General features: G+C 34.2%; 2 protein-coding genes across 3 annotated transcripts in view; one reads left to right on the top strand and one right to left on the bottom strand.

Annotated features, from left to right (window-relative positions):
* Window positions 1-11,617, top strand: part of LOC144970765 (glyoxylate reductase/hydroxypyruvate reductase-like) — a 15,549-nt gene extending 3,932 nt beyond the window's left edge. For both annotated transcript variants that reach the window (XM_078910762.1, XM_078910763.1), the window contains exons 2-4: window positions 1,964-2,495; window positions 4,927-5,097; window positions 6,333-11,617. In XM_078910762.1, the coding sequence (XP_078766888.1) occupies window positions 2,294-2,495; window positions 4,927-5,097; window positions 6,333-7,138 (1,179 nt within the window). In that variant the 5' untranslated portion in view covers window positions 1,964-2,293 and the 3' untranslated portion in view covers window positions 7,139-11,617. The remainder of the gene's footprint in view (window positions 1-1,963; window positions 2,496-4,926; window positions 5,098-6,332) is intronic.
* A 6,514-nt stretch (window positions 11,618-18,131) lies between these two features.
* LOC144970772 (uncharacterized) lies at window positions 18,132-21,558 on the bottom strand. Its single transcript, XM_078910778.1, has 3 exons — window positions 21,263-21,558; window positions 20,808-20,938; window positions 18,132-20,467 (listed from the first exon to the last, which is right to left on the bottom strand). The coding sequence occupies exons 1-3, from the start codon at window positions 21,412-21,414 to the stop codon at window positions 20,337-20,339; spliced, it is 414 nt and encodes a 137-aa protein (XP_078766904.1). The 5' UTR covers window positions 21,415-21,558; the 3' UTR covers window positions 18,132-20,336.
* Between the last annotated feature and the right edge of the window lie 463 nt (window positions 21,559-22,021).

Raw genomic sequence — 22,021 nt, 5'->3', positions numbered from 1 at the left:
ACGCCAACTGCAGGCTTTACTCAGTATCCTATGTGTAAATTACAGTTGGACCTTAGAATCTAGAACGTCCCTAGGAAACCCAGGAAATCGGGACTAAATCCCAAAGAACAGAATTTATTTTTCCGACCGAAGTGGCAATTCAGACTTGAGTCTCAATAGCCTCGCGTGGTTATTCGGACTCAAACTCCAATGTACGTGCCCAAAAGTATCTTGAAGTTTAATGTGCTTGCGCAAACACAGGAGGGAGACAGTACGGACAGTTGGTAAAGTAAATGGTGGAACTGTGGAACTGAAAGAAAGCAGAAGAAGAGTTCAGAAGAAATTCTATTTTACCCTTTCAGACTGACCCAGCTGATACCCTTACTTCGTACTGTTGAAGGATTGTTGCTTGTCTAACACTCTCAGAATTATTTTGTCCTGATTATATTTGGACATCGTATAAAATTGTTAGAAAAGCTTTTCATTTTGACCTCATTTACTAATTTCTATCTAGACTTCCAATTAATCAATGATTTTGTCTTTCTTGTCAAATAACACAGGTATAGACTGCTTGTTGATAGTTAATATAACAATATTGTTATTTTCATTTGCATCAATTGTATGTAATTGTCAATAACTAAAATGAATTTGCAATTTACTGCCAGGGAAGGCTTTCCGAATAGCCGCAGCCTTTTCTGATCAATCAGGACTAATTCGTCTGAACCATACATCTGTTTTGGGGGACCTGATTGCTCAATTGTTAGAGCACTTGCTCACATGTAAAAAGGGCTGAGATTGAATCCGGATTAGGTTGAAATTATTTTCTGTTTTTGCCATACTTCCTGCCACATCAGAGCATAGTATGTGTTATTAGGTGCTCTGACTGTGAGTGGACCACAGATGTTATTAGATCCTGCACTCTGTGCACCAGCATCAATGTGTACCTGTAACGTTATCATTTCCCGAGGTGTGAAACTTTGCACAATATCAGCAAATTCAAAGGGTATTGGATAATGTGTCAAACATATGTCTATGCTTGCATCAGCATTCTCACCTCGCCTGTTATAAAACCTTTTTTACTTATGGAACAAGGCAGAGCATTGATGGCACATTGCCCAAATGAAATCATCTTGGGTGTCTTTTGTTACAACCATTTAACAATTAATAGTTCTCTACTAAGACAGTACCACACTGTGATTTTCATTGACCAAGTGCCTTGATGGGATAATTTAGCAGTGCTGATGGTTTTCCTCGGATCAGATCCGTAGAAATCCACGATCTTGGAGTCAGAGGAGGAGTTTCCTCTTTTTAAAAAATTACATTTCTCCCAGTCAAATGTGCTACATTTCTCCCAGTCAAATGTGCTGGCAGTGAGAGACTCGATGTGTGGTGGGACAAATTGATGCAGTTTCTCACTCCCCAGAAGTTAGCTAGAATATCAATGATAGTTTATGATCTCATTTGCTCAAAAATGAGGATTAGTGCTGTTAAAAATGGGGCAATTTAAGGCAATCGTTAAAAATGTTTCCTCCTTTTTCACTTTTTGTTGCCATCAGCACTGATTTAGATGATGACAGACTCATACTGACTATAATGCAAGGAATTAAATCAGCTGTTTACTAGAGGTGGTTAGGAAGAGGTTGAAACATTGGTTTTTTAATGATGTTAGGTGAAACGGGGCTATACCAGCAAAAATAAATTGGACAAATATAGATATAAAATGAAAAAAAAAGAGTAATAAGACAACCCTTCATGCTTTTAGATGAACCCTTTTCATGGTCATTTTTCTAGAGAGATCTTATTTTCATGTCAATGTGCTTTAAGCATTCCAAATCATGGGGAGAAAACTTAAATCCACTTACTGGGTGGTCAAATTGGGTAATCTAACTAATCAGGATGATTTCAGTAGTGAGAGACATTTCCGGATTATAAAAACTATCTTATTTTGTTATGTATGGAATTAAATTGTATTTTTGTATTGCAGGTTACCATCATTTAATGCAAGAGGCTCACACGGCTAAGTCATCAGAGATTCTCAACATCACATCAGAGATCAAACATCCTACAACTTCTAAAAAAATTATCAAAGCGATCTAAACACAATCTTTGCATTTTGCATAAGACGGATTTCTCTTTTTGGAAATTAATACCCTGCATCCAGGCATCATTTCAATGGATATTGATTTAAGGAGCAAATAGAGCTAGCATCAGAGTGTTGCTATCAAAAGTTCACTGAGGAGTTTGAATAGTCAATGGAATTGTTTTGATAAAGCTTTTCAAAGCTTTCTTGCCTTTTTGATAGAATTTAGCAAAGATGGCATCTCGTCCCTCAGTGTACATAACTCGTCGGATTCCCCAGAGAGGAGTTGACATTTTGCTGCAAGAATGCGATGTGAAGCACTGGGATTCTGAGCAAGCAGCCCCTAGGGGAGAACTAATTCATTGCGTTGTTGGTGCAGAAGCCATTCTTTGCATGCCTGGTGATGTCATTGATGCTCATGTAATGATTGCTGCAGGTAAGACGTTTCATAATGAAAATTTAAATCAATTTCGTTGGTTTTTGAAAGTATTACTAGTAGATTAAGTGAAAGTTATTACCATTTCAAATTTATAAGGCTCATGGTTTTGATTTATCCCAGTTTCTTTAGTGCTTTTAACTGAAATTAATGATTGCTTGTTACTATTTTGGATAGAACACCATTGTAATTGTAATACAAAGTAGTTCCCATTAGATTTATTTGACACAGCTACTCAAACACTGATGGGTTTGACAAAGGGTCCAACAGTAATTTTGTACAAGGTTGCCAATTGTCCATATATTTACGGAATTCAGTATGTTGTAAACCCTCAGAATATTTTCCAATCTCCTGCTGAACGGGAAAAAAAAGTAAATACATGTCTTTTTTACTGGAGTTCATCACTTAGAAAGGGGTCAGTGTTTGTGTAAAAGTTCAGTAAATTTTGGCCTTCATAATTGGCAACCTGGTTGACAATTCCTCGGTTCAAAACAGTTGTTTTTTTTGTTGTTTACTTTGTTTACTTTTAATCATATTAATATTAGCTTTGGAGACTTCAACATTGGCCTATTAACTTACAACCTAACAATCTACCCTTTTTAATGACGTTAATTTGGTAAATTGATACTACAGTTAGCTTTTAGAAAACGAAATAATTACATGATTAGTGAATGTTAAAGTGACTAATGCTGATCAGTAGCTATAAAAAAAGGGGGAAATCCAACAAATAAGTAGCATTTGGTCTCAAGTCCGTATTTATCAAATATCAAATGAAGTAATCAATTCAATCCTTGAAGTTACAACTTCGTTTAGCAAATGGGATGTTCATAGATGGCGTGTTCATGTCTTTTATTTTTAAAATGATATGCCTACCAAGCTAGGACATCATTATTACAGATGCCGCTGCTGCCAAGGCATTGGGGGTGCCTGTTTCATCTCTATAAAAGCTTATAAAACTCTTCTGTGTTTTTGGCTGTCTTGATTTCCTGTTCCAGTGTATTCCTCATGTGGATAGTTATAGGGAAAATATGAATTATTATGTGCATTAACTTTTGAATGGGGAATGACAGAATTTTCCTCCTTCTTCAGTAAATTTTTTATTGGAATTGTGGTCTGTCCAATCGACTTTTAAAGAACGTTTTTAATTTATTTTATCTTCCGTCCACTAAAGATGCTTTTTTTCTGTTCAATTTTGTTGACGGATGTTTTAGTTTGGGGGTCCCAGAAATGATATGGGGTCTGTGATTCACTGTGCGTGATGTCTTATTATGTCATATGGTAGTTTGTTCCATTCGCATATTGTTCGAGGGAAAATGTTGTTTGTTCTTGCAAATGGCTGGTGAATATGTTGATGTGGTGAAGCTGCGTTGAATATCTGTTTTTAAAATTGTTAATGCAGAATGGAATGTTTCTAGCTTAGTGTTTACTTTTGACTTTAAAAAAAAATAGATGTATGCGCGCATTCTCTTGACAAGACTGGAGTGTTTGCCATCTTAGTAAGTCAAGAACTGCTGTTACACACCTCAGTTCCGTCTTGCAACAATTTGTGGAAAATCTTGCAGCTCCCCTCTTACGTACTGTTTTCAATGGCTTGTATGTCCTTAATCTTGTAGGGATCCAATGCAGTACAAGCATACTCTAATAAAGGTCTCATAGGTTGAATATATGCCTGTGCCTTTGTCTTTTCGGGACATTGGTGAAGATATCTTTTGATGAAATTTATTGTTTTGTAGGCCTTTATCGCAATACAGCGAATATGATGTTCCTGCTGCAGGGTATTATTTAAGTGGACTCCAAAGTATGTAATATTATTTACTACATGTTTAAGTGTTTGGCCCAACATTTTGTAATCAAAGCTCACAGTGTTTTTCTTGGTGGATATTGACATCTAAGAGCATTTTTCAGGATGGAAATTCATTTGCCACGTATTTGACATTGTATCAGTGAGTCTAAATTTGATGGCAGAACCTTTTACATCATTATCATCTTAGGTTGCATAATTGCTGTGGTTGTAGCTTACAAATAGTATTATAACAGTAACAGTCATGTATCTTAAAATGTGATATCAGAGATAAACATAATTATTTCTCTTCAAATTTCAAAGGTGGAATTCAGTGTCAGTTTTTTTGTGTTGTTTTTTCTAGATCACTGTTAAATAGTATTTTATTTCGGTTTAAGATGGGTTCAAGTTAAAAACATTACTTGTTAAATATATCATTTTATTGTAAAGCTGCTTTACTTTCATTTTTTATTATTGTTGAATTCAAATCTGTTATTGATTATAACACATAGTACTTTCGTTTGCTATTTATCATTTGTTTTGTAAGTATTCACCTGTCACATTAAATATTTGATGTGTTTTTAATTTATCATTATTTTTCTTTAATTGGCAAATGCGCCATAATACATTTTCTCCTTTTTTCTGTAACAGGACCTCAGCTGAAGGTGATAGCCACCATTTCAGAATCAGTTGACCACATCGATGTGAAAGAATGCCATGCCAAAGGCATCAAAGTCATTACATGCCCACTTCAACCTGCACAAAACTTAGCTGATCTTACTGTTGCCCTTGTGCTCTTAACTATCAAAAGTTCTGTCACTGGTGAGAGATTTAATTTCGTTTCTGTACTTACACAGTAGTTTAATCTACAATATAAAATTTGAAAATGATTAATTGTGTTACTCGAGATAACTTAGAATTGAAAAATAAATGAAAAATTGTTTATTGTGAATTCAAAATAATAATTTTTCTGACCAACAGTGCCTTTCACAATCTTAAAACTACCACTAAATCATTGATATATCAGCAAATCAGTAATCCCCTTCTCTAAAATATATGATAAAAGTTGAGGTTATTTTCTGGACTCTTAGACTTAGATTGTTCATGGCCATTCACAAACAATAATTATTTTGAAAGAAAAAAAAGGTAAAAGTTTGTATTCATTCATTTCTTTTAATCAGATTACTGCATCTTTCTGGGTTAAAAAAAAAAATCTTTCTTGATACGATTAATTGGATCATGTTTATTCTATATTCCGAAAATCACCTCTGAAAAAAATTTTTTTGATCAAATGAAGGAATATTACACTAGCATAATTTTCGATGTATTCTATGTATGAGTCTACTTACTACAGGCTTCCTTTTTTCAAACAACTATCTTATGTCTAAAAATATGTGAAATCTATTCTTTCACAGTGTTAAAGTTTGAAGCAATTTAAATTGGACTCTTTCAAAAACCCTGTTAAAACTAATCAATTAAGACAACCATTTTAATTTAGGAAACTAATGACTCGCTTCAATCTCTGTCTTTTTAGCACAACTCCGTCAATAGCTTCTATTATAGTTATTAGTTATAGAGCATTTTCTCTTTGACTTTTGTTAAAAATTATATCAGTACGCATTCCTGGTTCATCTACACGTCTAGATAGTGATAAGAGACACTGAGTTTTTAATAATAATATGCAAACCTTTTGACCTAGTTTGTGAGACTGACTACAATTACCAGCACTCTGCTGTATTGCTGTTATTGTTATCTTTATCAAGATAGCAGTCAATGAGAAAGTCTGATGTGCTTGTCTTTGAAATGCACAATATGTTACTAGTTGTTGTTTGTTGGAGTTTTAGGGGGGGTTTTGGGGGTTGTTTTTTGTTTGTTTTTTTTCTTTCTTCATTTTTAAAATTTCAATTACAGTTTTACTTCATTCTTTTCCACCAATGCTATTGAATTAAATCATAATTTGTCATCATTTATATTCAACTTTCAGACCAGTTGGTAATTCTCTTTCTTCTCTCTCTCTCTCTCTCTCTCTCTCTCTCTTTCTCTTTTTTGAAATTCAGATGAGGAACGCAAGACCCTCTGTAGATCATTATCAATATCACATGACACAGAGATTGAAAACAATTGTCTGATGTTGAATGGAATCAAACCGATTGGTGGTCGACCCCAAATGATGAGACAAATGTCGGAAGAGCAGATGGCTTTTCAGTACAGCAATGGAAAACCAGTGAATACAAATTGTCTTACTTGGAAATCTATAACCCAGAAAACATTCGGAATATATGGTCTAACAGACACTGGCACTAATGTAGCCAAATTGTTGAAAAATCTTGGTATTTCTAGCGTGTTAGCCGCAGACGTTGGTGCTGATGGTATTGAGAGTTTATCAGATGGATCCTCTGATGAATCAGAAGTTTTCAAAAGTGGTGGTTCCCAGGGAAATGGAATTAGGAATTTTGATATGGTGTCTTTTGACCAACTCATTACCCGATCGGATATCATTTGTGTATGTGGATCAACTGGTGCAGAATCTGACAGTATTTTTTCACAGGAGTCTTTCAGAAAAATGAAGAAGGATGCTATTCTCATCGCCTCTCAAAGCGAAGAGTTGGCTGTGGACTATATCGCTCTGTACGAAGCTCTTCGGGATGGTCACATCAAAGCAGCTGGACTGAATGACTGCAACCAGGTGGCCTGCCCTTTGAAGGCAATGTTTCAAGGGCTTAAAAATTGTATATTTCTGCCGCAGACCCAGGAGTCGGTGTATGACATGCGACATCAAGCCTCTGTTTTGGTTGCAAGGAACCTAATCAGTGCTATCAAGTCAAATCGTCTTTCCAATATTTCTAATGGCCATGACCACTAGTATTTTCCTTTTTTAAATATATTTTAAAAAAAATGTTTATACCATTAGTGACTAATCACCACAAAGTGGCATTATGTCTTTGTGAATCTCCTTTCAAAATTGAACATTAAGCTTCAGTTTAGTTACAAACTTTGACTTTAAATTACTGTCTTCATTGAGGAGAGTGATTCTTATTCCACAAACTTCAAAAAAATAATGCATTTCCTAGTTTTAATCACTTTGACCGTAAATTCACATTTCTTTATCAAATGGGGTCCTGATAGCTCAGCTGATAGAGCACTCGCTTCACACTCAAAGGGATGGAGATCAATCCTGAATGCAGTAGATTTTTTTTTATTGACCCTCCCTGTCCACCCAGCAGTGATTGGGTAGTTGGGTCTTTTGGATCTATCAAAAAGTACTTTATTTGGGATAGACTTGTGTCCTATCCATAGGAGGTGGCAAGCAATTGCTATTGTCCATTTCTTGCTATAGAAATCGGGATAAACTCCAGCTCCATGAGCCCAATGGCTTTGAAGGACTACTTTTTCTTTATCGAGTGAATTTTGACATAATGTCAGTTTGATGTGCTGTGCCGTATTTTTTTTATTTTTTTTAAAATAATTTTTTTTTAAAACAGTTTTGTGATGCCATGCATAACTGCTGAGAATATGTTATATTCATCATTATTATGTCATATAGTGTTTTGTAATGACCACTGAAAGGGTTTGACCGCTTTCATCCACTTTTAATAATGATACTTGCATATGATAATGATATAATAGTGTTAAAAAGAGTGCCCAATTTCCCCACAAATAAGAGGAAAATTAAAAGTGTGAATTAGAAAATGAACTAGATTTATGGCTTACAATTGACACTCTCTCCTAATCCGATATAGTTTTGTTTAAGTGACCACATTAATTATTAGCAAAGTTCATTTATAATATTTGAGTAGGTGTGACCAAAGTTTGAAATGAAAACGAGTTTGAAAGTCGATGAATGAAAATCATTAGTGCAATGTGCATGGATACATTTACAACAAATGTGATCATAAGCAGGGCATTTCTTGTAATGTTAATAATAGTTAGTAACTACTTTTTTTGCAGCTCATAGATGGGGCTTTTTGTTCTTTTAACATTTTTAAGATCAACTGCATCCTAGATTTTAACAAAATCCAAGTCGTGGGACAATCAGATACTGGTGAATTTTATGTATACTATATTTTTATGAGTTTGCCAGAGATGTTTTTATTGTCACGTACTATGATATAAGACAACAGTCCATATAGTCAATTTCTTTTGCTCAGGAAAAAAAAAGTATGCATCATTTGAAATTAGATATATTACATAACTCTCCACAATTGTGTATCTTACCTTAACTGGGTGGGGTTCCTGACCTCCCGTAGTGGGCAGGGAGGTACTTACTGTGTCTTGTATCCACCTATATCTGTTTTCCAACTTGCTTTCTGTCTTTGTCTTGGAATTAGATTACTTGTTTTTTTTCCTGGTCCTCCACGCTGAGAGGGAAACAGTCAAATGTATGGTTAGTTTTGGGAGATGATATTTTTTTCCTTGTAAATCATCTCTCTGTTATGCACGGTATTATGTTTTCTTTATATTATATATGATTTGTAAAACATTTGAGTGTATTCCTTTTAGTGGGGACCTGGGCTTGTGTCTGGATGAGACTTTTAGGTGGTCTCAAACTAAGTATTTTGACTGTGTGCTCTTGGAATCTACATCTGTTTCCTATTTGAACAAATTCCCCTCGGTCATACCTTTTCTTGGGTGCTTTAATTGTAATTCTAGACTAGAACTTTTCACTATCCCATTTTCTTCCTTTTTACTGGCGCTGATATGACCTCATATGTTGCAAGCGCCGTAAAACCGTTAAAAACAAAACAAAACATTTTACCTTAACCTTAACCTTCATTTTTTCAGTTCCATGAGGTACATAAGGCCTGAACAGTTTCCCTCCATTCCCTCCAGTCCCTTGCTTTAGTTCTTGCTCGCTGCTAGGAGTAAATGCCAACATCATTTTTTTCCTTCTCCACCGTTCTGCACCATGTTGTTTTTGGGTGTGCTTTTCTCCTCTTTCCTCCTGTGTCCATCCCATCGCTATATCACAATCAAACCCATTTTCCTTTCTCAATACATGCCCAATCCAGTTTCATCTCTTCTTTTTTACCATTGCATTGACCTTCTCCATTCCTGCGAATTTTGTACACTGAACATTAAATGGTAATATCATTTTTTTCCTTTAGTGACGTTTGATTAATCTCTTGCTCCCTTTCAGTGGTCATTGTAATTGTTGTTGTTTTGGGGGGTTTTTTGGGTTTGGTTTTTGTTTTCTTGTTTTCTTTTATGAAAATGAAAATCTCAAGTCATGTCAAATTAATATTTGTGAGTCGCCTACCATGGACCTATAGTCGTTAATGATAATCATTATAAGTAGATTTAATTTTTAGATGATGCAAAGTCATTTTTGATTTATATTGCATTCTTGTATAATTGAAACAATCATTTTTAGCAATATTTAAAAATCTTTAATCGTGATTGATGAAGAAAATATATAAATGCTTTTAATCTCACGGGGTAAGGAGTTGGAAAATATTTCAATATTTATGACTGAAACGATTGCAAAATGTATATTATTATATACTTGATTTCTTTTTATTATTGTGAAAAAAACAACAATGGTTGCAAATTAAACCAGGTTTTTGTGGAATATTTTACTTGGAATTGACAATTACAGTGCAGTACACATTCCTCATCCTCTTATTCCTCGTTTTCACCGATTCGTCATGCAAATCTTAATATCTGAAATTTATAAATTTCCTTATTTTCATTGTACAAATTTCATATGTACCTCGTCTTCAATATTTAGTTTGAGGAAGGACTAGGAACACGTGCTGCACAGTAAATTCATTTTTAATCATTGTATATTCTTATTATTTTATCCGTCGACAGTAAAAAACTGATAAAAGGAATTAATACACATTGCTCCAGTCCCTGAATTTTGCCATAAACATCTGGTTTGTATTACTGGCGTATACTTTTACTTATTTTCATATGGAAAATAGTAATGGAAATACTAGACTCTGAGAGGGAAACAAGTCTAATGTTTAGTGTTAGTTTTGGGAGGTGATATTTTTTTCCCTTGTAGACCATCTCTCTAGTATGTACTGACAATTATATTTTTTGCTCTGAGTGTATTCCTCTTAGTGGGGTCCTGTACTGGTTTCTGGATGAAACTTTTATATGATCTCAAACTAAGTAAATTGGTGGTATGCCCTTGGAATTCTACATAAGGCAGAAAACAGACTAGATCTGAAATCATCTACTTTGACAGGCCCATTTTTTTGGTCAGTTTTGATCTTTTATCCATAAATAAGTGTCATATATCATTTTAAAGCTTGAAATATGAGGATTCAGAATTTGTAAAATTTATGAGCAGGAGACGATTATGTAACTTTAAAAAGTTGGTCAATCAACGGTGATTTGCATGAAAATGCAAAATGAAAAGAAGATGTTGACAATCTGAAGTGACAAATGACTCAAAATACATGTGCACAGGTCCAACTGTTTCAAATAAATAATAAGCTATATTTTTTGTACTGTGTATTGAAACTTAACTTTATTATATAACAAGGGGGACAATTACATGAGACAATAACGAAAAAATATTTTTTGAAATATTTTAAACTTTCATTTCAACTTTGAAAAAGGAATGGGTCCTTTTTTTCAATTGTATATCAAAAATGGGTAAAACAACCCAGGAATAGACATCTGGCAGGTCCTCTTTTACCGATCACACATTTTGTTCTGCACATACGCATAAATAAATTGTCCCACTATTCCTCGGGGAAACTGCCTCTCCTCCAGTACCTGGTATAAAACCAATATATAAAGACAGTTGATGACAAGAGCTCTGCTTTAAACATATTCGATTACCCTTTAAAAAAAACACAACCAAACGGTTAGAAACATCATAGTTGATGACAAGAGCACTGCTTTAAACATATTCGATTACCCTTTAAAAAAAACACAACCAAACGGTTAGAAACATCATGGTTGATGACAAGAGCACTGCTTTAAACATATTCGATTACCCTTTAAAAATAACCCAACCAAACGGTTAGAAACATGAATAAGCAAAGTAAAGAGAAAAAAGGTGAAGATAGGTAATGCTGGACTTGTTTGTTTTATCCGCTTTTGGTTTTTGATATCACTGAAGGCAATCCACACATATGAATACAATTGATAGAGTTGTAGCCTCACAACTTAACTAATAAATTGTTGACTTTGAAGTGCCATTTGTCCTTCACTTGTGACATGAGTCATACAGATATGTACTTCGAACATTGTATTGAAAATGAGTGAAACCAACGTGTACTTATTTACTAGTCTGACATCCCAAATTGTTATGATCTCATTATTGGAGGGGAAATACATACTCCAAAACCGATACAAAATATCGTCCATTATAACAAAAATAAAACAAGCCCAAAATTATGTTTGGTTATTAGACCTGCAAATATGTGCACATTGGGTGAAAACAATTCAAGTTTTACTGTGCTTAGCTGTTGACTTTGAGCAGACTACACAGTAATAAGGCTATAAACACATTATACACTCACACACACACACACACACACACACATATATATATATATATATATATATATATATATATATATATATATATATATATATATATATATATATATATATATATATATATAAACAAATGTATCATTGTTACATAAATGTAAATAATGAAGATTTATGAGATTGTTGTTAGGTACACATGGCTTGTGATTGTATCTTTCATCTTTTCCAACAAGTCACCATGATAAAGTGCTTGCTTTCTCCGTTAACAGTTCGATATATGCAAAATATTTACATTTTATGGTTACAATCGTATCATCGTTTGGTTAAGGGCCTTCTACTCCACTTGAGGTGTTATGCCAACTCATGCTGTTTCTTTTACCCATTTCCATAGTCTCTCTCTCTCTCTCTCTCTCTCTCTCTCTCTCTCTCTCTCTCTCTCTCTCTCTCTCTCTCTCTCTCTCTCTCTCTCTCTCTCTCTCTCTCTATTATCTCTATCTCTTCTCTCTCTCTCTCTCTCTCTCTCTCTCTTCTCTCCCCCCCCCCTCCTTCCCTCCCTCTCCCTCCCCACTTATTTGTGTGCAGTTTTTCACTTGACTTGATATAAGCTAGTTGATTCCTTTGATGACTGGCAGTATGGTATTTGTCTTTGAGACATGGTTCCTTTTTAAAATCTTCTTTCTGGCATTATTATTAATGTAGTTATCAGTGACTTGTCCGACGCTGGCTCAGACGTTCTGTACTTGAGTAACATTACGTTGATTCAATTTGGAGTCAAACTTGGTCTAGGACTACCAACTGTATGATTTTTTTTCAACCTTTGAAAGATTTTTTTTTGGTATGCTTTTTCTCTCAAGATTGTACGTTTTTCATGAGACTCGTCTTAACATGTTAAAATAAAAATTGTTTTAATCCTGTTTTTCATACTTTTTTTTTTTTTTGCATTCTTCATGCTACCTACACAATACGTTTTAGAAAGTTTTGATAGATTTAAGTGGTTTGTTTGCATTGCTTCATAATTTTATTTTCAATTTTTCTTGACGTTTCTGAAGTTTTTCCCCTCACAAAGTTGTTGCAAGAATTATTTACCTCCATTGTTACTGAACGACAGGGAGTGAGATGACTGAAGGGTTCCATTTTGACATTCTACACTTTTTCTCCAAATCTCTCTCTTTTTGACAAGCAATCTTACACTTTTTCTTGTGTTGAGGTTGTTAGCCATGTTGGTCCTTTTGCTTGTGAAGCAAAAGTTTTATCTACTGAGCTATCAGGATCTTTAAGGGGTAGAAAGCTGTTATACTGCCTATCTAGTGCTACATAAACCAGAATAAATTCAAGCTCCACGAGCTATAGTTTTTGAGGGATAACTTTGCCTTTGAATAAAGTCATCACAGTGTAGATGGCGTTTGCATGGGATGCCAGAATTATTTATTTATTTGTTAATTTTTGTTTGTTAAGTTTCAAATTCAACCTTTTTTCATGAATAAAACATTTTTTTTCTGCAAAGGCCAAAAATAGATTCTTATTATTGTCGAATATATTCCACCAATATTTTTTTACAGTATGTACTTATCGCAAGTATTTCTTGCTTATTTCAACATTAGATTTTTATTTTTTTTACTTCTATTTTTATTTTTTCGGAACCTTTTTTTTACCTTAAAATATCTGCCATAACTATTTCAGTCATTCTGGAATATGTCATATGTATACAAATATCATTATGTATTATTCTTATGGAGAATGTGAATTAATTTTAATTTTTTTTTCACAGCTTACTGAATCACCTGGTGCAAGAAATCTTTGTGTTCCTCTAAATTCTAATTGTAAATCGCAAATGACAAGTCCTCATATCGCACACTATATTATCTGTCAGTCAGAACAATCATTAGTATGATATTGCTGTGAATAGCTTTGACATACCACCTCTAACTTTAAATAACATTGTTCAGTTAAGACTATGAAAATGAAATAATGCCCACCAAACTGGAACTCCCAGTTAACTATACATTATTACTCTCATTGATTTCGAGTTTTGTAAATATTTACTCGTACATTCAAATTTGGTCTCACTACGGACAGAGATGGAGAATTCGCAGTGGGTGGAATTCCCCAAGATGCGAGGGAACATCGACCATCCTGGGTTCACCGTCCACACTTTTGCTATCTTTTATACGCCCTCATATCTTTGGTTTCTCATGCAGCTTTGTGTTCTTCTGGAATGGGGCCATTTGGTCTTACCCTGACCCTGTCTGGGGTCTTTTGCTGAGAGGGAAATAGGTAGATTTAAACGTTACCTTTGATTTTAAGTTCACCGCTGTGTAACATGGTACCACTTTGAGACCACTGGTCACAACTGTCATATTTAACATCATATTTCTGGGTGGGGCTCCTGACCTCTGGGCAGAGAGGTCACTTGCTGTGTCTTCTATACCCCTATATCTGTTTTCCAACTTGCTTTTTGTCATTGTTTTGGAATGAGATTACTTGGGTTTTGTCCTTTCCCTTGTCGGAGTCCTTGGCTGAGAGGGAAACAAAAATATATTTGAAGTACATTCAGGTATTGTTATATTTGTTGTTTTGATTGCATAATGTAACTTACATTGTAAGCATTTGAGTGTTTTCCTCTTGGTGGGTTCCTGTGCCTGTGGCTGGAATGAGACTCTCAGGTGATCTCAAACTATGCACAATGGTAGTATGCTCTTGGAATCTAAATCTATTCCCTATTTGTAGCATTCCCCTTTGTCTAACTTTTCTTGTGTGCTATTAATTGTAAATCTAGACACCCCCCCCCCCCCCCCCCACGCCCATTTTCCTCCTTTTTACTGGCCCTGAATTGACCTAAATGTAAAACCTTTAAAAAGAAATGAACATCATATTTGACCACGTGGAAAAACATTTTCCACATCTTTCTTAAGAGGACAAAAGTTGCAATAAAGTTGCTCTTGGGAATCGGGGATTCAGCTGTAAATAATTGCCTATTTTAAAGATAAGTTGAAGAGTGCTTTACAAAGAGATTTTAATTTCAAGGACGTTAAAATGTTGACCAGCAGGCTTTATACGTTGCACCTACTATGGGAATCATGTTATGTTGGCAGCTATATATAACACCATCGTTGACAACACTGGTTACTATTTGATAAAATCATCTGTTGATATTTTTCACATTTAAATAATATATGCATCAGCTTTATCGTTATTGTTAGTTTTTCTGTTTTAAATATAATTTCAGTTCTTGTTGATGCACTTGTTTGGGAAACCGTTCAGCTGATTGTTTTGTTTTGTTTTTTACCTGTTTATATATATTTTTTTAATGCAGATAGTTAGCCATAATTATAATTGTACAAAAGCCTGCAATCAGAGGTAATTTTTTTTCGATAAATTTTCTAAGTTGCCATAAATAATATATTACTTATAAACTTGTGAAAAATCGAAGAGACAAAAAAAAACTTTCTGCAAGTTATCATGATTATTTCTTTACCATTTTGTGATTATTTTTTTTACATGCATTATTTATATATGTACATATGTATTGCAAATAATATAAAAATATGTAATCACCGACTGATCCCAGTAGCGTAACAAAATATTCACAACTCATGGTTTTTTTTAATCTAATATAATTTCTTTGAATTCTTTTTATTTTGCTTTGTGTTGCTGTTGAGATTTTTTGGTTTCAATTCTGATAGCTTTAACACATTTCATATTTAAAAAACTGGTTTGAGTTCTTTGGAGTTTTGTTTTTTTAATTATCGTTTCCTTGAGTTTTGAATTTCAGTTGGTTGCTTTTGTTGTTGTTGGATAACATTTTACGTTGGTTTTTTATTTTTTGAGAATTATATTAAAATATTTTTAATCAATATACCCAATTCTTTTATTCCGTAGATTTAACAGATTTCATTTTTATTTTTATCGATCTGTTCATTGTTCATCGATATGATTACATGTTCTGTGATTTTTTTGTGTTCTGTTTTCATTTTATACTTTAATTTACTGTAGTATGTTATATGTTACAGTGAATGACATAATCAGTCGGATGGTGAAAAGATTTGAACTGAGATATTGCCGAGTTTAGTTAGAAGGTCAATTTTTAAAAATCATAAATGAGTTCTTGTCATAAATGATTAAATCAACACTTTTTGTACATCTTCGGGAAATATCAAAGCTTGATTTTACTTCTAAATATTTTTTACAACAGTCAAGTTGAAAAAGTATGAAATTTGATAAAAAGTTGCTGGATACCTTTCCCATACATCTGACCATAACTTCGTGAAAAATCACCCGATTTATTTCAAATAAATATAAAAATGGTCTGGGGAGCATTTTCCAATGCAAAAAAAAAAATGCTAATCCAAAATTTTCACCTTCTGACTGATAATGTCATGCACTGACACATATGTACTTATTAAATCTGTGGCATTTTCAGCTGTTTCGTTCAGCTTTTTGTTTTTCAGAACATGAATTGATAGAGGTTTATATTTTAAAGGAACCGTTGCATAGTTATTTTTTTCCATCATCATCATCATCATAAGTAATCGACATCAGTATCATCTTTGAAAGAATATTGTTTCAGATGCAATGTTTCTCTTTTAAGCTAACTAAATTTGTTTTTTTTTGTGTGTTTTTTTTTAAAGACAGTTCTTATCTTTGTATGAAAAGATACAGTGGTCCTATGTAATTATACTGTATTTGTAGAGTATTAAGCATTGTCTTAAACGAAATAAAACCGACACTCCACAAGTGTGTTTGATTTGATGCTCCATGTATGCTTCTGACGGAATGTTTTGTTTTGTTTAGCTGTCTTACCTTCCTGGGTGGGGTCTTTGACCTCCCATAGTGGACAGGGGGTTACTTGCTGTGTCTTCTATCCCCCTATATCTGTTTTCTGAGTTGCTTTCTCTCTTTGTCTTGAAATGCGATTTCTTGGTTTTGTCCTGGCCCTTGGCTGAGAAGACTGAGAGAGAAACAGTCAAATAGAATAATTGTCGCAAGCACCATTTCACTTCTGAAAACAAACCAGACGTAATCATTTATGCTCTCTCTCTCTCTCTCTCTCTCTCTCTCTCTCTCTCTCTCTCTCTCTCTCTCTCTCTCTCTCTTCTCTTCCTCCCTCTCTCTCTCTCCCTCTCTCTCTCTCTCTCTCTCTCTCTCTCTCTCTCTCTCTCTCTCTCTCTCTCTCTCTCTCTCTATCTCTCTCTCTGGATGGGGTCTTTGACCTCCCATGGTGGGCTGGAAGTCACGCTGTGTCTTCTATCCCCTTAAATCTGTTTTCCTAGTTGCCTTATGTCTTTGTTTTTGAATGGGTTTACTTGGTTTTGTCCTAGCCCTGGCCAGAGACCTTGACTAGTTTTGGGATGTGATATTTTTTTCATTGTAAATCATCTCTCTGTTATGTATTGTTATATGTCTTTTTGACTGTAATGTACGCATTTGAGTGTGTTCCTCTTAGTGATTAGAGGGATCCTGTGCTTGTGTCTGGATGGGACTTTAAGTTGATCTCAAACTAAGTACAATGACCGTATTCTCTTGGAATCTACATCTGTTCCCTATTTGTACAAGTCCCCTGTGTCTTACTTTTTATTGTCTGCTTCAGTTGTAAATCTATAATCTTTTACCTATGCCACTTTCTTCCTTTTTACTGGCGCTTATATGACCTAAATGTGTTGTAAGCGCCGTAAAAATCTTTAAACTAAACAAACATCTCTCTCTCTCTCTCTCTCTCTCTCTCTCTCTCTCTCTCTCTCTCTCTCTCTCTCTCTCTCTCTCTCTCTCTCTCTCTTTCATTGTGTTTATGTGTCTGTCTGTCTGCGTGTGTGTGTCTGTCTGTGTGTGTGTGTGTGTGTGTGTGTGTGTGTGTGTGTGTGTGTGACTGAAAGATATTACTGACAGTTATTACTCTCAGCATTTTAATCCCTTTTTTTTCAAATGGATAGTCAGTTCCTGTACCTGTGTTTGTGTTCGGTCTTTTATCTGTTCTGTTTCTGCTTATATACACTGTTTGCACAAGAACACACTCGCTTTTTTGTTGTTGTTAAATGTTGACTCTATAGGCAAGAGAAAACACAGTCAGTATCCGTGTAATTTTATGTTTTATGACTGGCAATGAAATATCCTTGTCTTGTAAAGTTTTCATTTAACTCTCAAACGTTCCACTGTTTTGAGCAAAAATTGTGAATGGAGGGGGTGCAGGTACATTAGGATACCCTGAACTCACTCACTGTGCGCTAATGCTGGCATGTTATATATCAATTTGCTCGTCAGATGTTTTAGTTTCACATTCTTAAAGTTTTTTATAATTTCAAGGCACTTTCCTGGACACAAATATGATTTATGTGTCAAGGTAGGGTCTCAAATTTTCAAGTAAAAACTGCATTTTCTGCAAATGCCAAGAAGGAAAAAAATAACTGTTCAAAATTATGATCAAAACAAGTTTATTTTCTAAAAATACATCATGTCTTACAACTTTAATGCAAAACTCAAGTATGTAATGCATAAATTGAGCATCTGGTGGGGTCTCAAATGTATCCACACATTTACTCAAACAAGGGGCATAATCCAATAATTTTTACATGTTCACAAAAATGTCTCTAAATTGCTTATGTCAGCATTTCTTTGGCATATTTTGGATATATCTTGGTCAACAGACCTAAACACATGATACAAGAAGACATTTCAACATGGTGAAAAGGTTTTGGGGTAATAATTCCATTACAAAAGTAAAATTATATAATTATTTTAAAATTCACTTGTGTGTCACTTGTTTAGTGCAAAGACTGAACTATACACACCAAAAAAATACACAAGTTCCTTCTTACTGATACAATTGATAATACATGGATAAATATAATAAAGGACTTCAGTATACATATATATTTATTTATATATGTAAATGTATTCGCAGAGAGCGAATAGTATTTTTTTTTCCGCAAAGAGCGAAAACGAATGATTATTCGCAGAGTGCGAAAATATTTTAATTTCACAGTAACAGTACCTTAACAAAATAAAATAAAAATATACAGACAATTTAACATTTAAAAAACAAAGAGCATTTTAAAATACAATAATAAATCAAATAATTTACTCAAGAACTGTATGATACCACAACATACATTTTCTATCCGGCTGTAAACAAAACCATTTTTTACAATATAAACACCTATGTCTAGTTTTCTGTACTTTCCCCCTATCTAAGCATAACCTACAATCACCCCTTGAATTTGAAAAAGCATCTGGTAAAATTGGATGGATTAACTTAATTTCTTCATCTATATCATTATTATCACTATTCCTGCTATTTGCTTTAGATTTACTTTTACATTTACAATTACAATTTGTATTTAAAGCAAGTGGTGGACCCTCTAGATCATCTATCCCGCCTAACTGCCTGGCTAACTCCAGAGTAAAATCTAACTGATTATACTGTTTTGGTCTCTGTAATTCTTCAATATCACTATGCCTAGCTCTATATTCTTTGAACAGAATATAACTATTAACCCTAGCAATGTCAATAAAATGAAAAAATAAACTTTTCCACCACTTGTGTGTTTTTCTAAGACTATTATATTTCCCAATAAGTTGATCAGACAAATCTACCCCATTCATATTCTTATTGTAATCTTTAACTAATTCAGGCTGTGCAACATCTAATTTTCTGAAAACCCCATTATCTTTACTCCTACGTTGTACTACTGCCTCCTTATTTGCATCATGTATTGTAGATATAAATGAAACTGTCTTATTATCTTTCCACTGTAAAGCTAAAATATCACCATCCCTATGCCATCTAAACTCCCCCCTCTTAACCCTCTTTTCCCATTCTCTAACGTTCTTTAGACTAACTGGAAATCCTTTTCGATTAACTATTATTGTCCCACAAGCTCTCACAGTCTTCACAACCAAATCTTTAAAAAGTTGAACACTAGTATAAAAATTATCCACATATAAATGATATCCTTGATTGAACAAGCCAACAAGCAACTGCATAACCACATTATAAGCTAAACCATTTGTTGTATTACCCCCTACCTTACCCAAATAAACATCAAAATTGTGTGTATACCCTGTCTTTGAATCTGCTAAAACCCACAATTTCATTCCCCACTTTGTTGGCTTGTCCTTCATATACATTCTAAAGCTATACCTTCCCTTATTTTTAACCATCCTCTCATCTATTGAAATATTCTGATAAGGTTGAAACAATTTCATACATTTTCTACGAATATAATCCATCATAAATCTAGCTTTACATAATTTATCATCTCTATTTTCTGTTCTAAAATTACTTATTTTTAAAAAACTCATAAGACATTTATAACGCCAAATTGACAAAAACCGACGCGCCCACAAACCATTCAACAATGTCTCCTCACACCAATATAAAGTAACACGCTCCACTTTCACACAACTCATGTACATCAACAAACCAATAAATCTATACATTTCATCCACATTCACAGGTTCATCCTTCCACCTCTTATACAACGTCGGTTTCGAATCCGCACACATACTCGCATAATCATTCGTCCACTCACAAAACAAAGACAACAGTTCTTGAGTAAAAAACAAACTAAAAAAATCTAAAGGCGTTAAAAATTTTCGGTGATCTAAGCGAGTCACCGTATCAGGCAGGCGTGGACCAGGGACTCGCTCAGGGAGAAAAGGTGGCACTTTGTTCTCGGGACCACCATCCACACATAGTTTCTTCGGCTGTGATGGGCCAGGGATTTCATCATGATCCGAACGCCTGAAGAAAATAATAATAACAAGAATTAAAATAAAAAGAAGTACTTTGAAAACAAAGGAAATGAAAAATAATTCTGAAAGGAGAAAGCAATTAATTACACATATAAATATAAAATATCAAAATATTTTATCACTCTCCCTTTTTTACATCACACACTAGTTCTGGAATAATATTTCTTGACATAGAGTTGAGTAGAGTAAAAATACTATAAATAATGTTCCTGTAGACCCAAAACTGAATATATAACATAATATCAACAATAATACATCAGAAAACACAAAACAGTCAATATGAATATAAATGCTCTATAAGAACAACTAAATATCAGGTCAGTTCTCACCTTTTTCTTTGACAAGCAGAACTAGTTGTGGCAGTGGCAGTGTCAGTATCATCAGTAGGAGTAGGGACTTGTGCATCATATCATGTCTCCCAGTTTCATTCCCACAGTCCTCACACGGAATAAGAATCTCGCTAGAAGAAAGAAAAAAGAACAATATTTTATTATACAAACTGTCGACACATCAAATCAAGACATACAAATCATTTCTATATCTCATTCAAGTGGCCGAACTAACCGTCTTCTGACCTCCATGTTTGTTTACATTTTCAACACACAACACTTCACTCGTCCTAGTCAAACTCAAGCACTTCATAAATACAATTATAAACCAAAAAAAAACAAACTTTTTGTACTATATTAATGAAATAGATAATAAAGTTGAATAAAATATACATATCATGGGCATTATGTGATCGTTTGATGTTACTTTGAGAAGATTTCTGAAAAATACTTACTCGTCGTTCTCACTGTCAGATCCCATATTTGGCGAGTACGGCAGGTCGAATTCTTGAGACCATTCGGACTCAATTTCATCATCATCCTCGTCATCACTTACATCCACGTTGAAGAGGATGTCATAAATTTCAGACTCTTTGAGATTTGCCATGGTGCAAAAAGTTTAAATAATATAAATTTGATAAATTGTGAGTTGGAGTTGTAGAAAGATTTCCCGAAACAAAATGGCGGATCGAAGGTAACGGATGGAGTCGTTAGCAACCTAGCTTTCGTATCTCTCGTTATTTCGTAACATTTTTTTACATTTTTAACATAATTGTGATGAATTATTAAATGAAAATCATTCTTTTATAATAAAATAATAGTTTCAACACATAATCTGGCGATTTTTTACCGCAAAATGGGATTATGAAAAAGGGGGCGTTGTCACGATCACCGGTGATCGTGGTTTCTATTTGTGGAACGTTTGAGAGTTAATGAACTAGTGATATTTTATCGATAATTTGAATCAGCGTATGCAACAAATAAACATTAGCAATTGACAGATTTTGCAAGTTTTAGATTTTTATCCCTTCCCCCTTCCTCTTTTTAGTGTGCCACTGGCTAGGGTCTTTCGATAGTTTTAAAAAAGATACAAATGCAAGTAAAGATTGAACTTATACGAAGCTGTAAAGACTAACATTGGGGCGGGGTCTTTTGACCTTTCAGGGTGGGCAGAAATGTTTTCCTTTTCTAGTTTGCATTCTGTTTTTGTCTTG

This window comes from Berghia stephanieae, chromosome 4 (assembly GCF_034508935.2).
Source record: "Berghia stephanieae isolate SIO BIC M18660-M18661 chromosome 4, UCSD_Bste_1.3, whole genome shotgun sequence".
Lineage (NCBI taxonomy): Eukaryota > Metazoa > Mollusca > Gastropoda > Nudibranchia > Aeolidiidae > Berghia > Berghia stephanieae.
Note: the sequence above shows the minus strand (reverse complement) of the source record. Positions and strands in the feature narration are given on the sequence as shown.

Coding starts and splice junctions, on each gene's coding strand:
- LOC144970772 (XM_078910778.1), bottom strand. CDS start 21,414: ATGGCAAATCTCAAAGAGTCTGAAATTTATGACATCCTCTTCAACGTG. Junction 20,939..21,262: donor TCTGACAGTGAGAACGACGA/GTAAGTATTTTT, acceptor TCTTTCTTCTAG/CGAGATTCTTATTCCGTGTG. Junction 20,468..20,807: donor TCTGCTTGTCAAAGAAAAAG/GTGAGAACTGAC, acceptor TATTTTCTTCAG/GCGTTCGGATCATGATGAAA.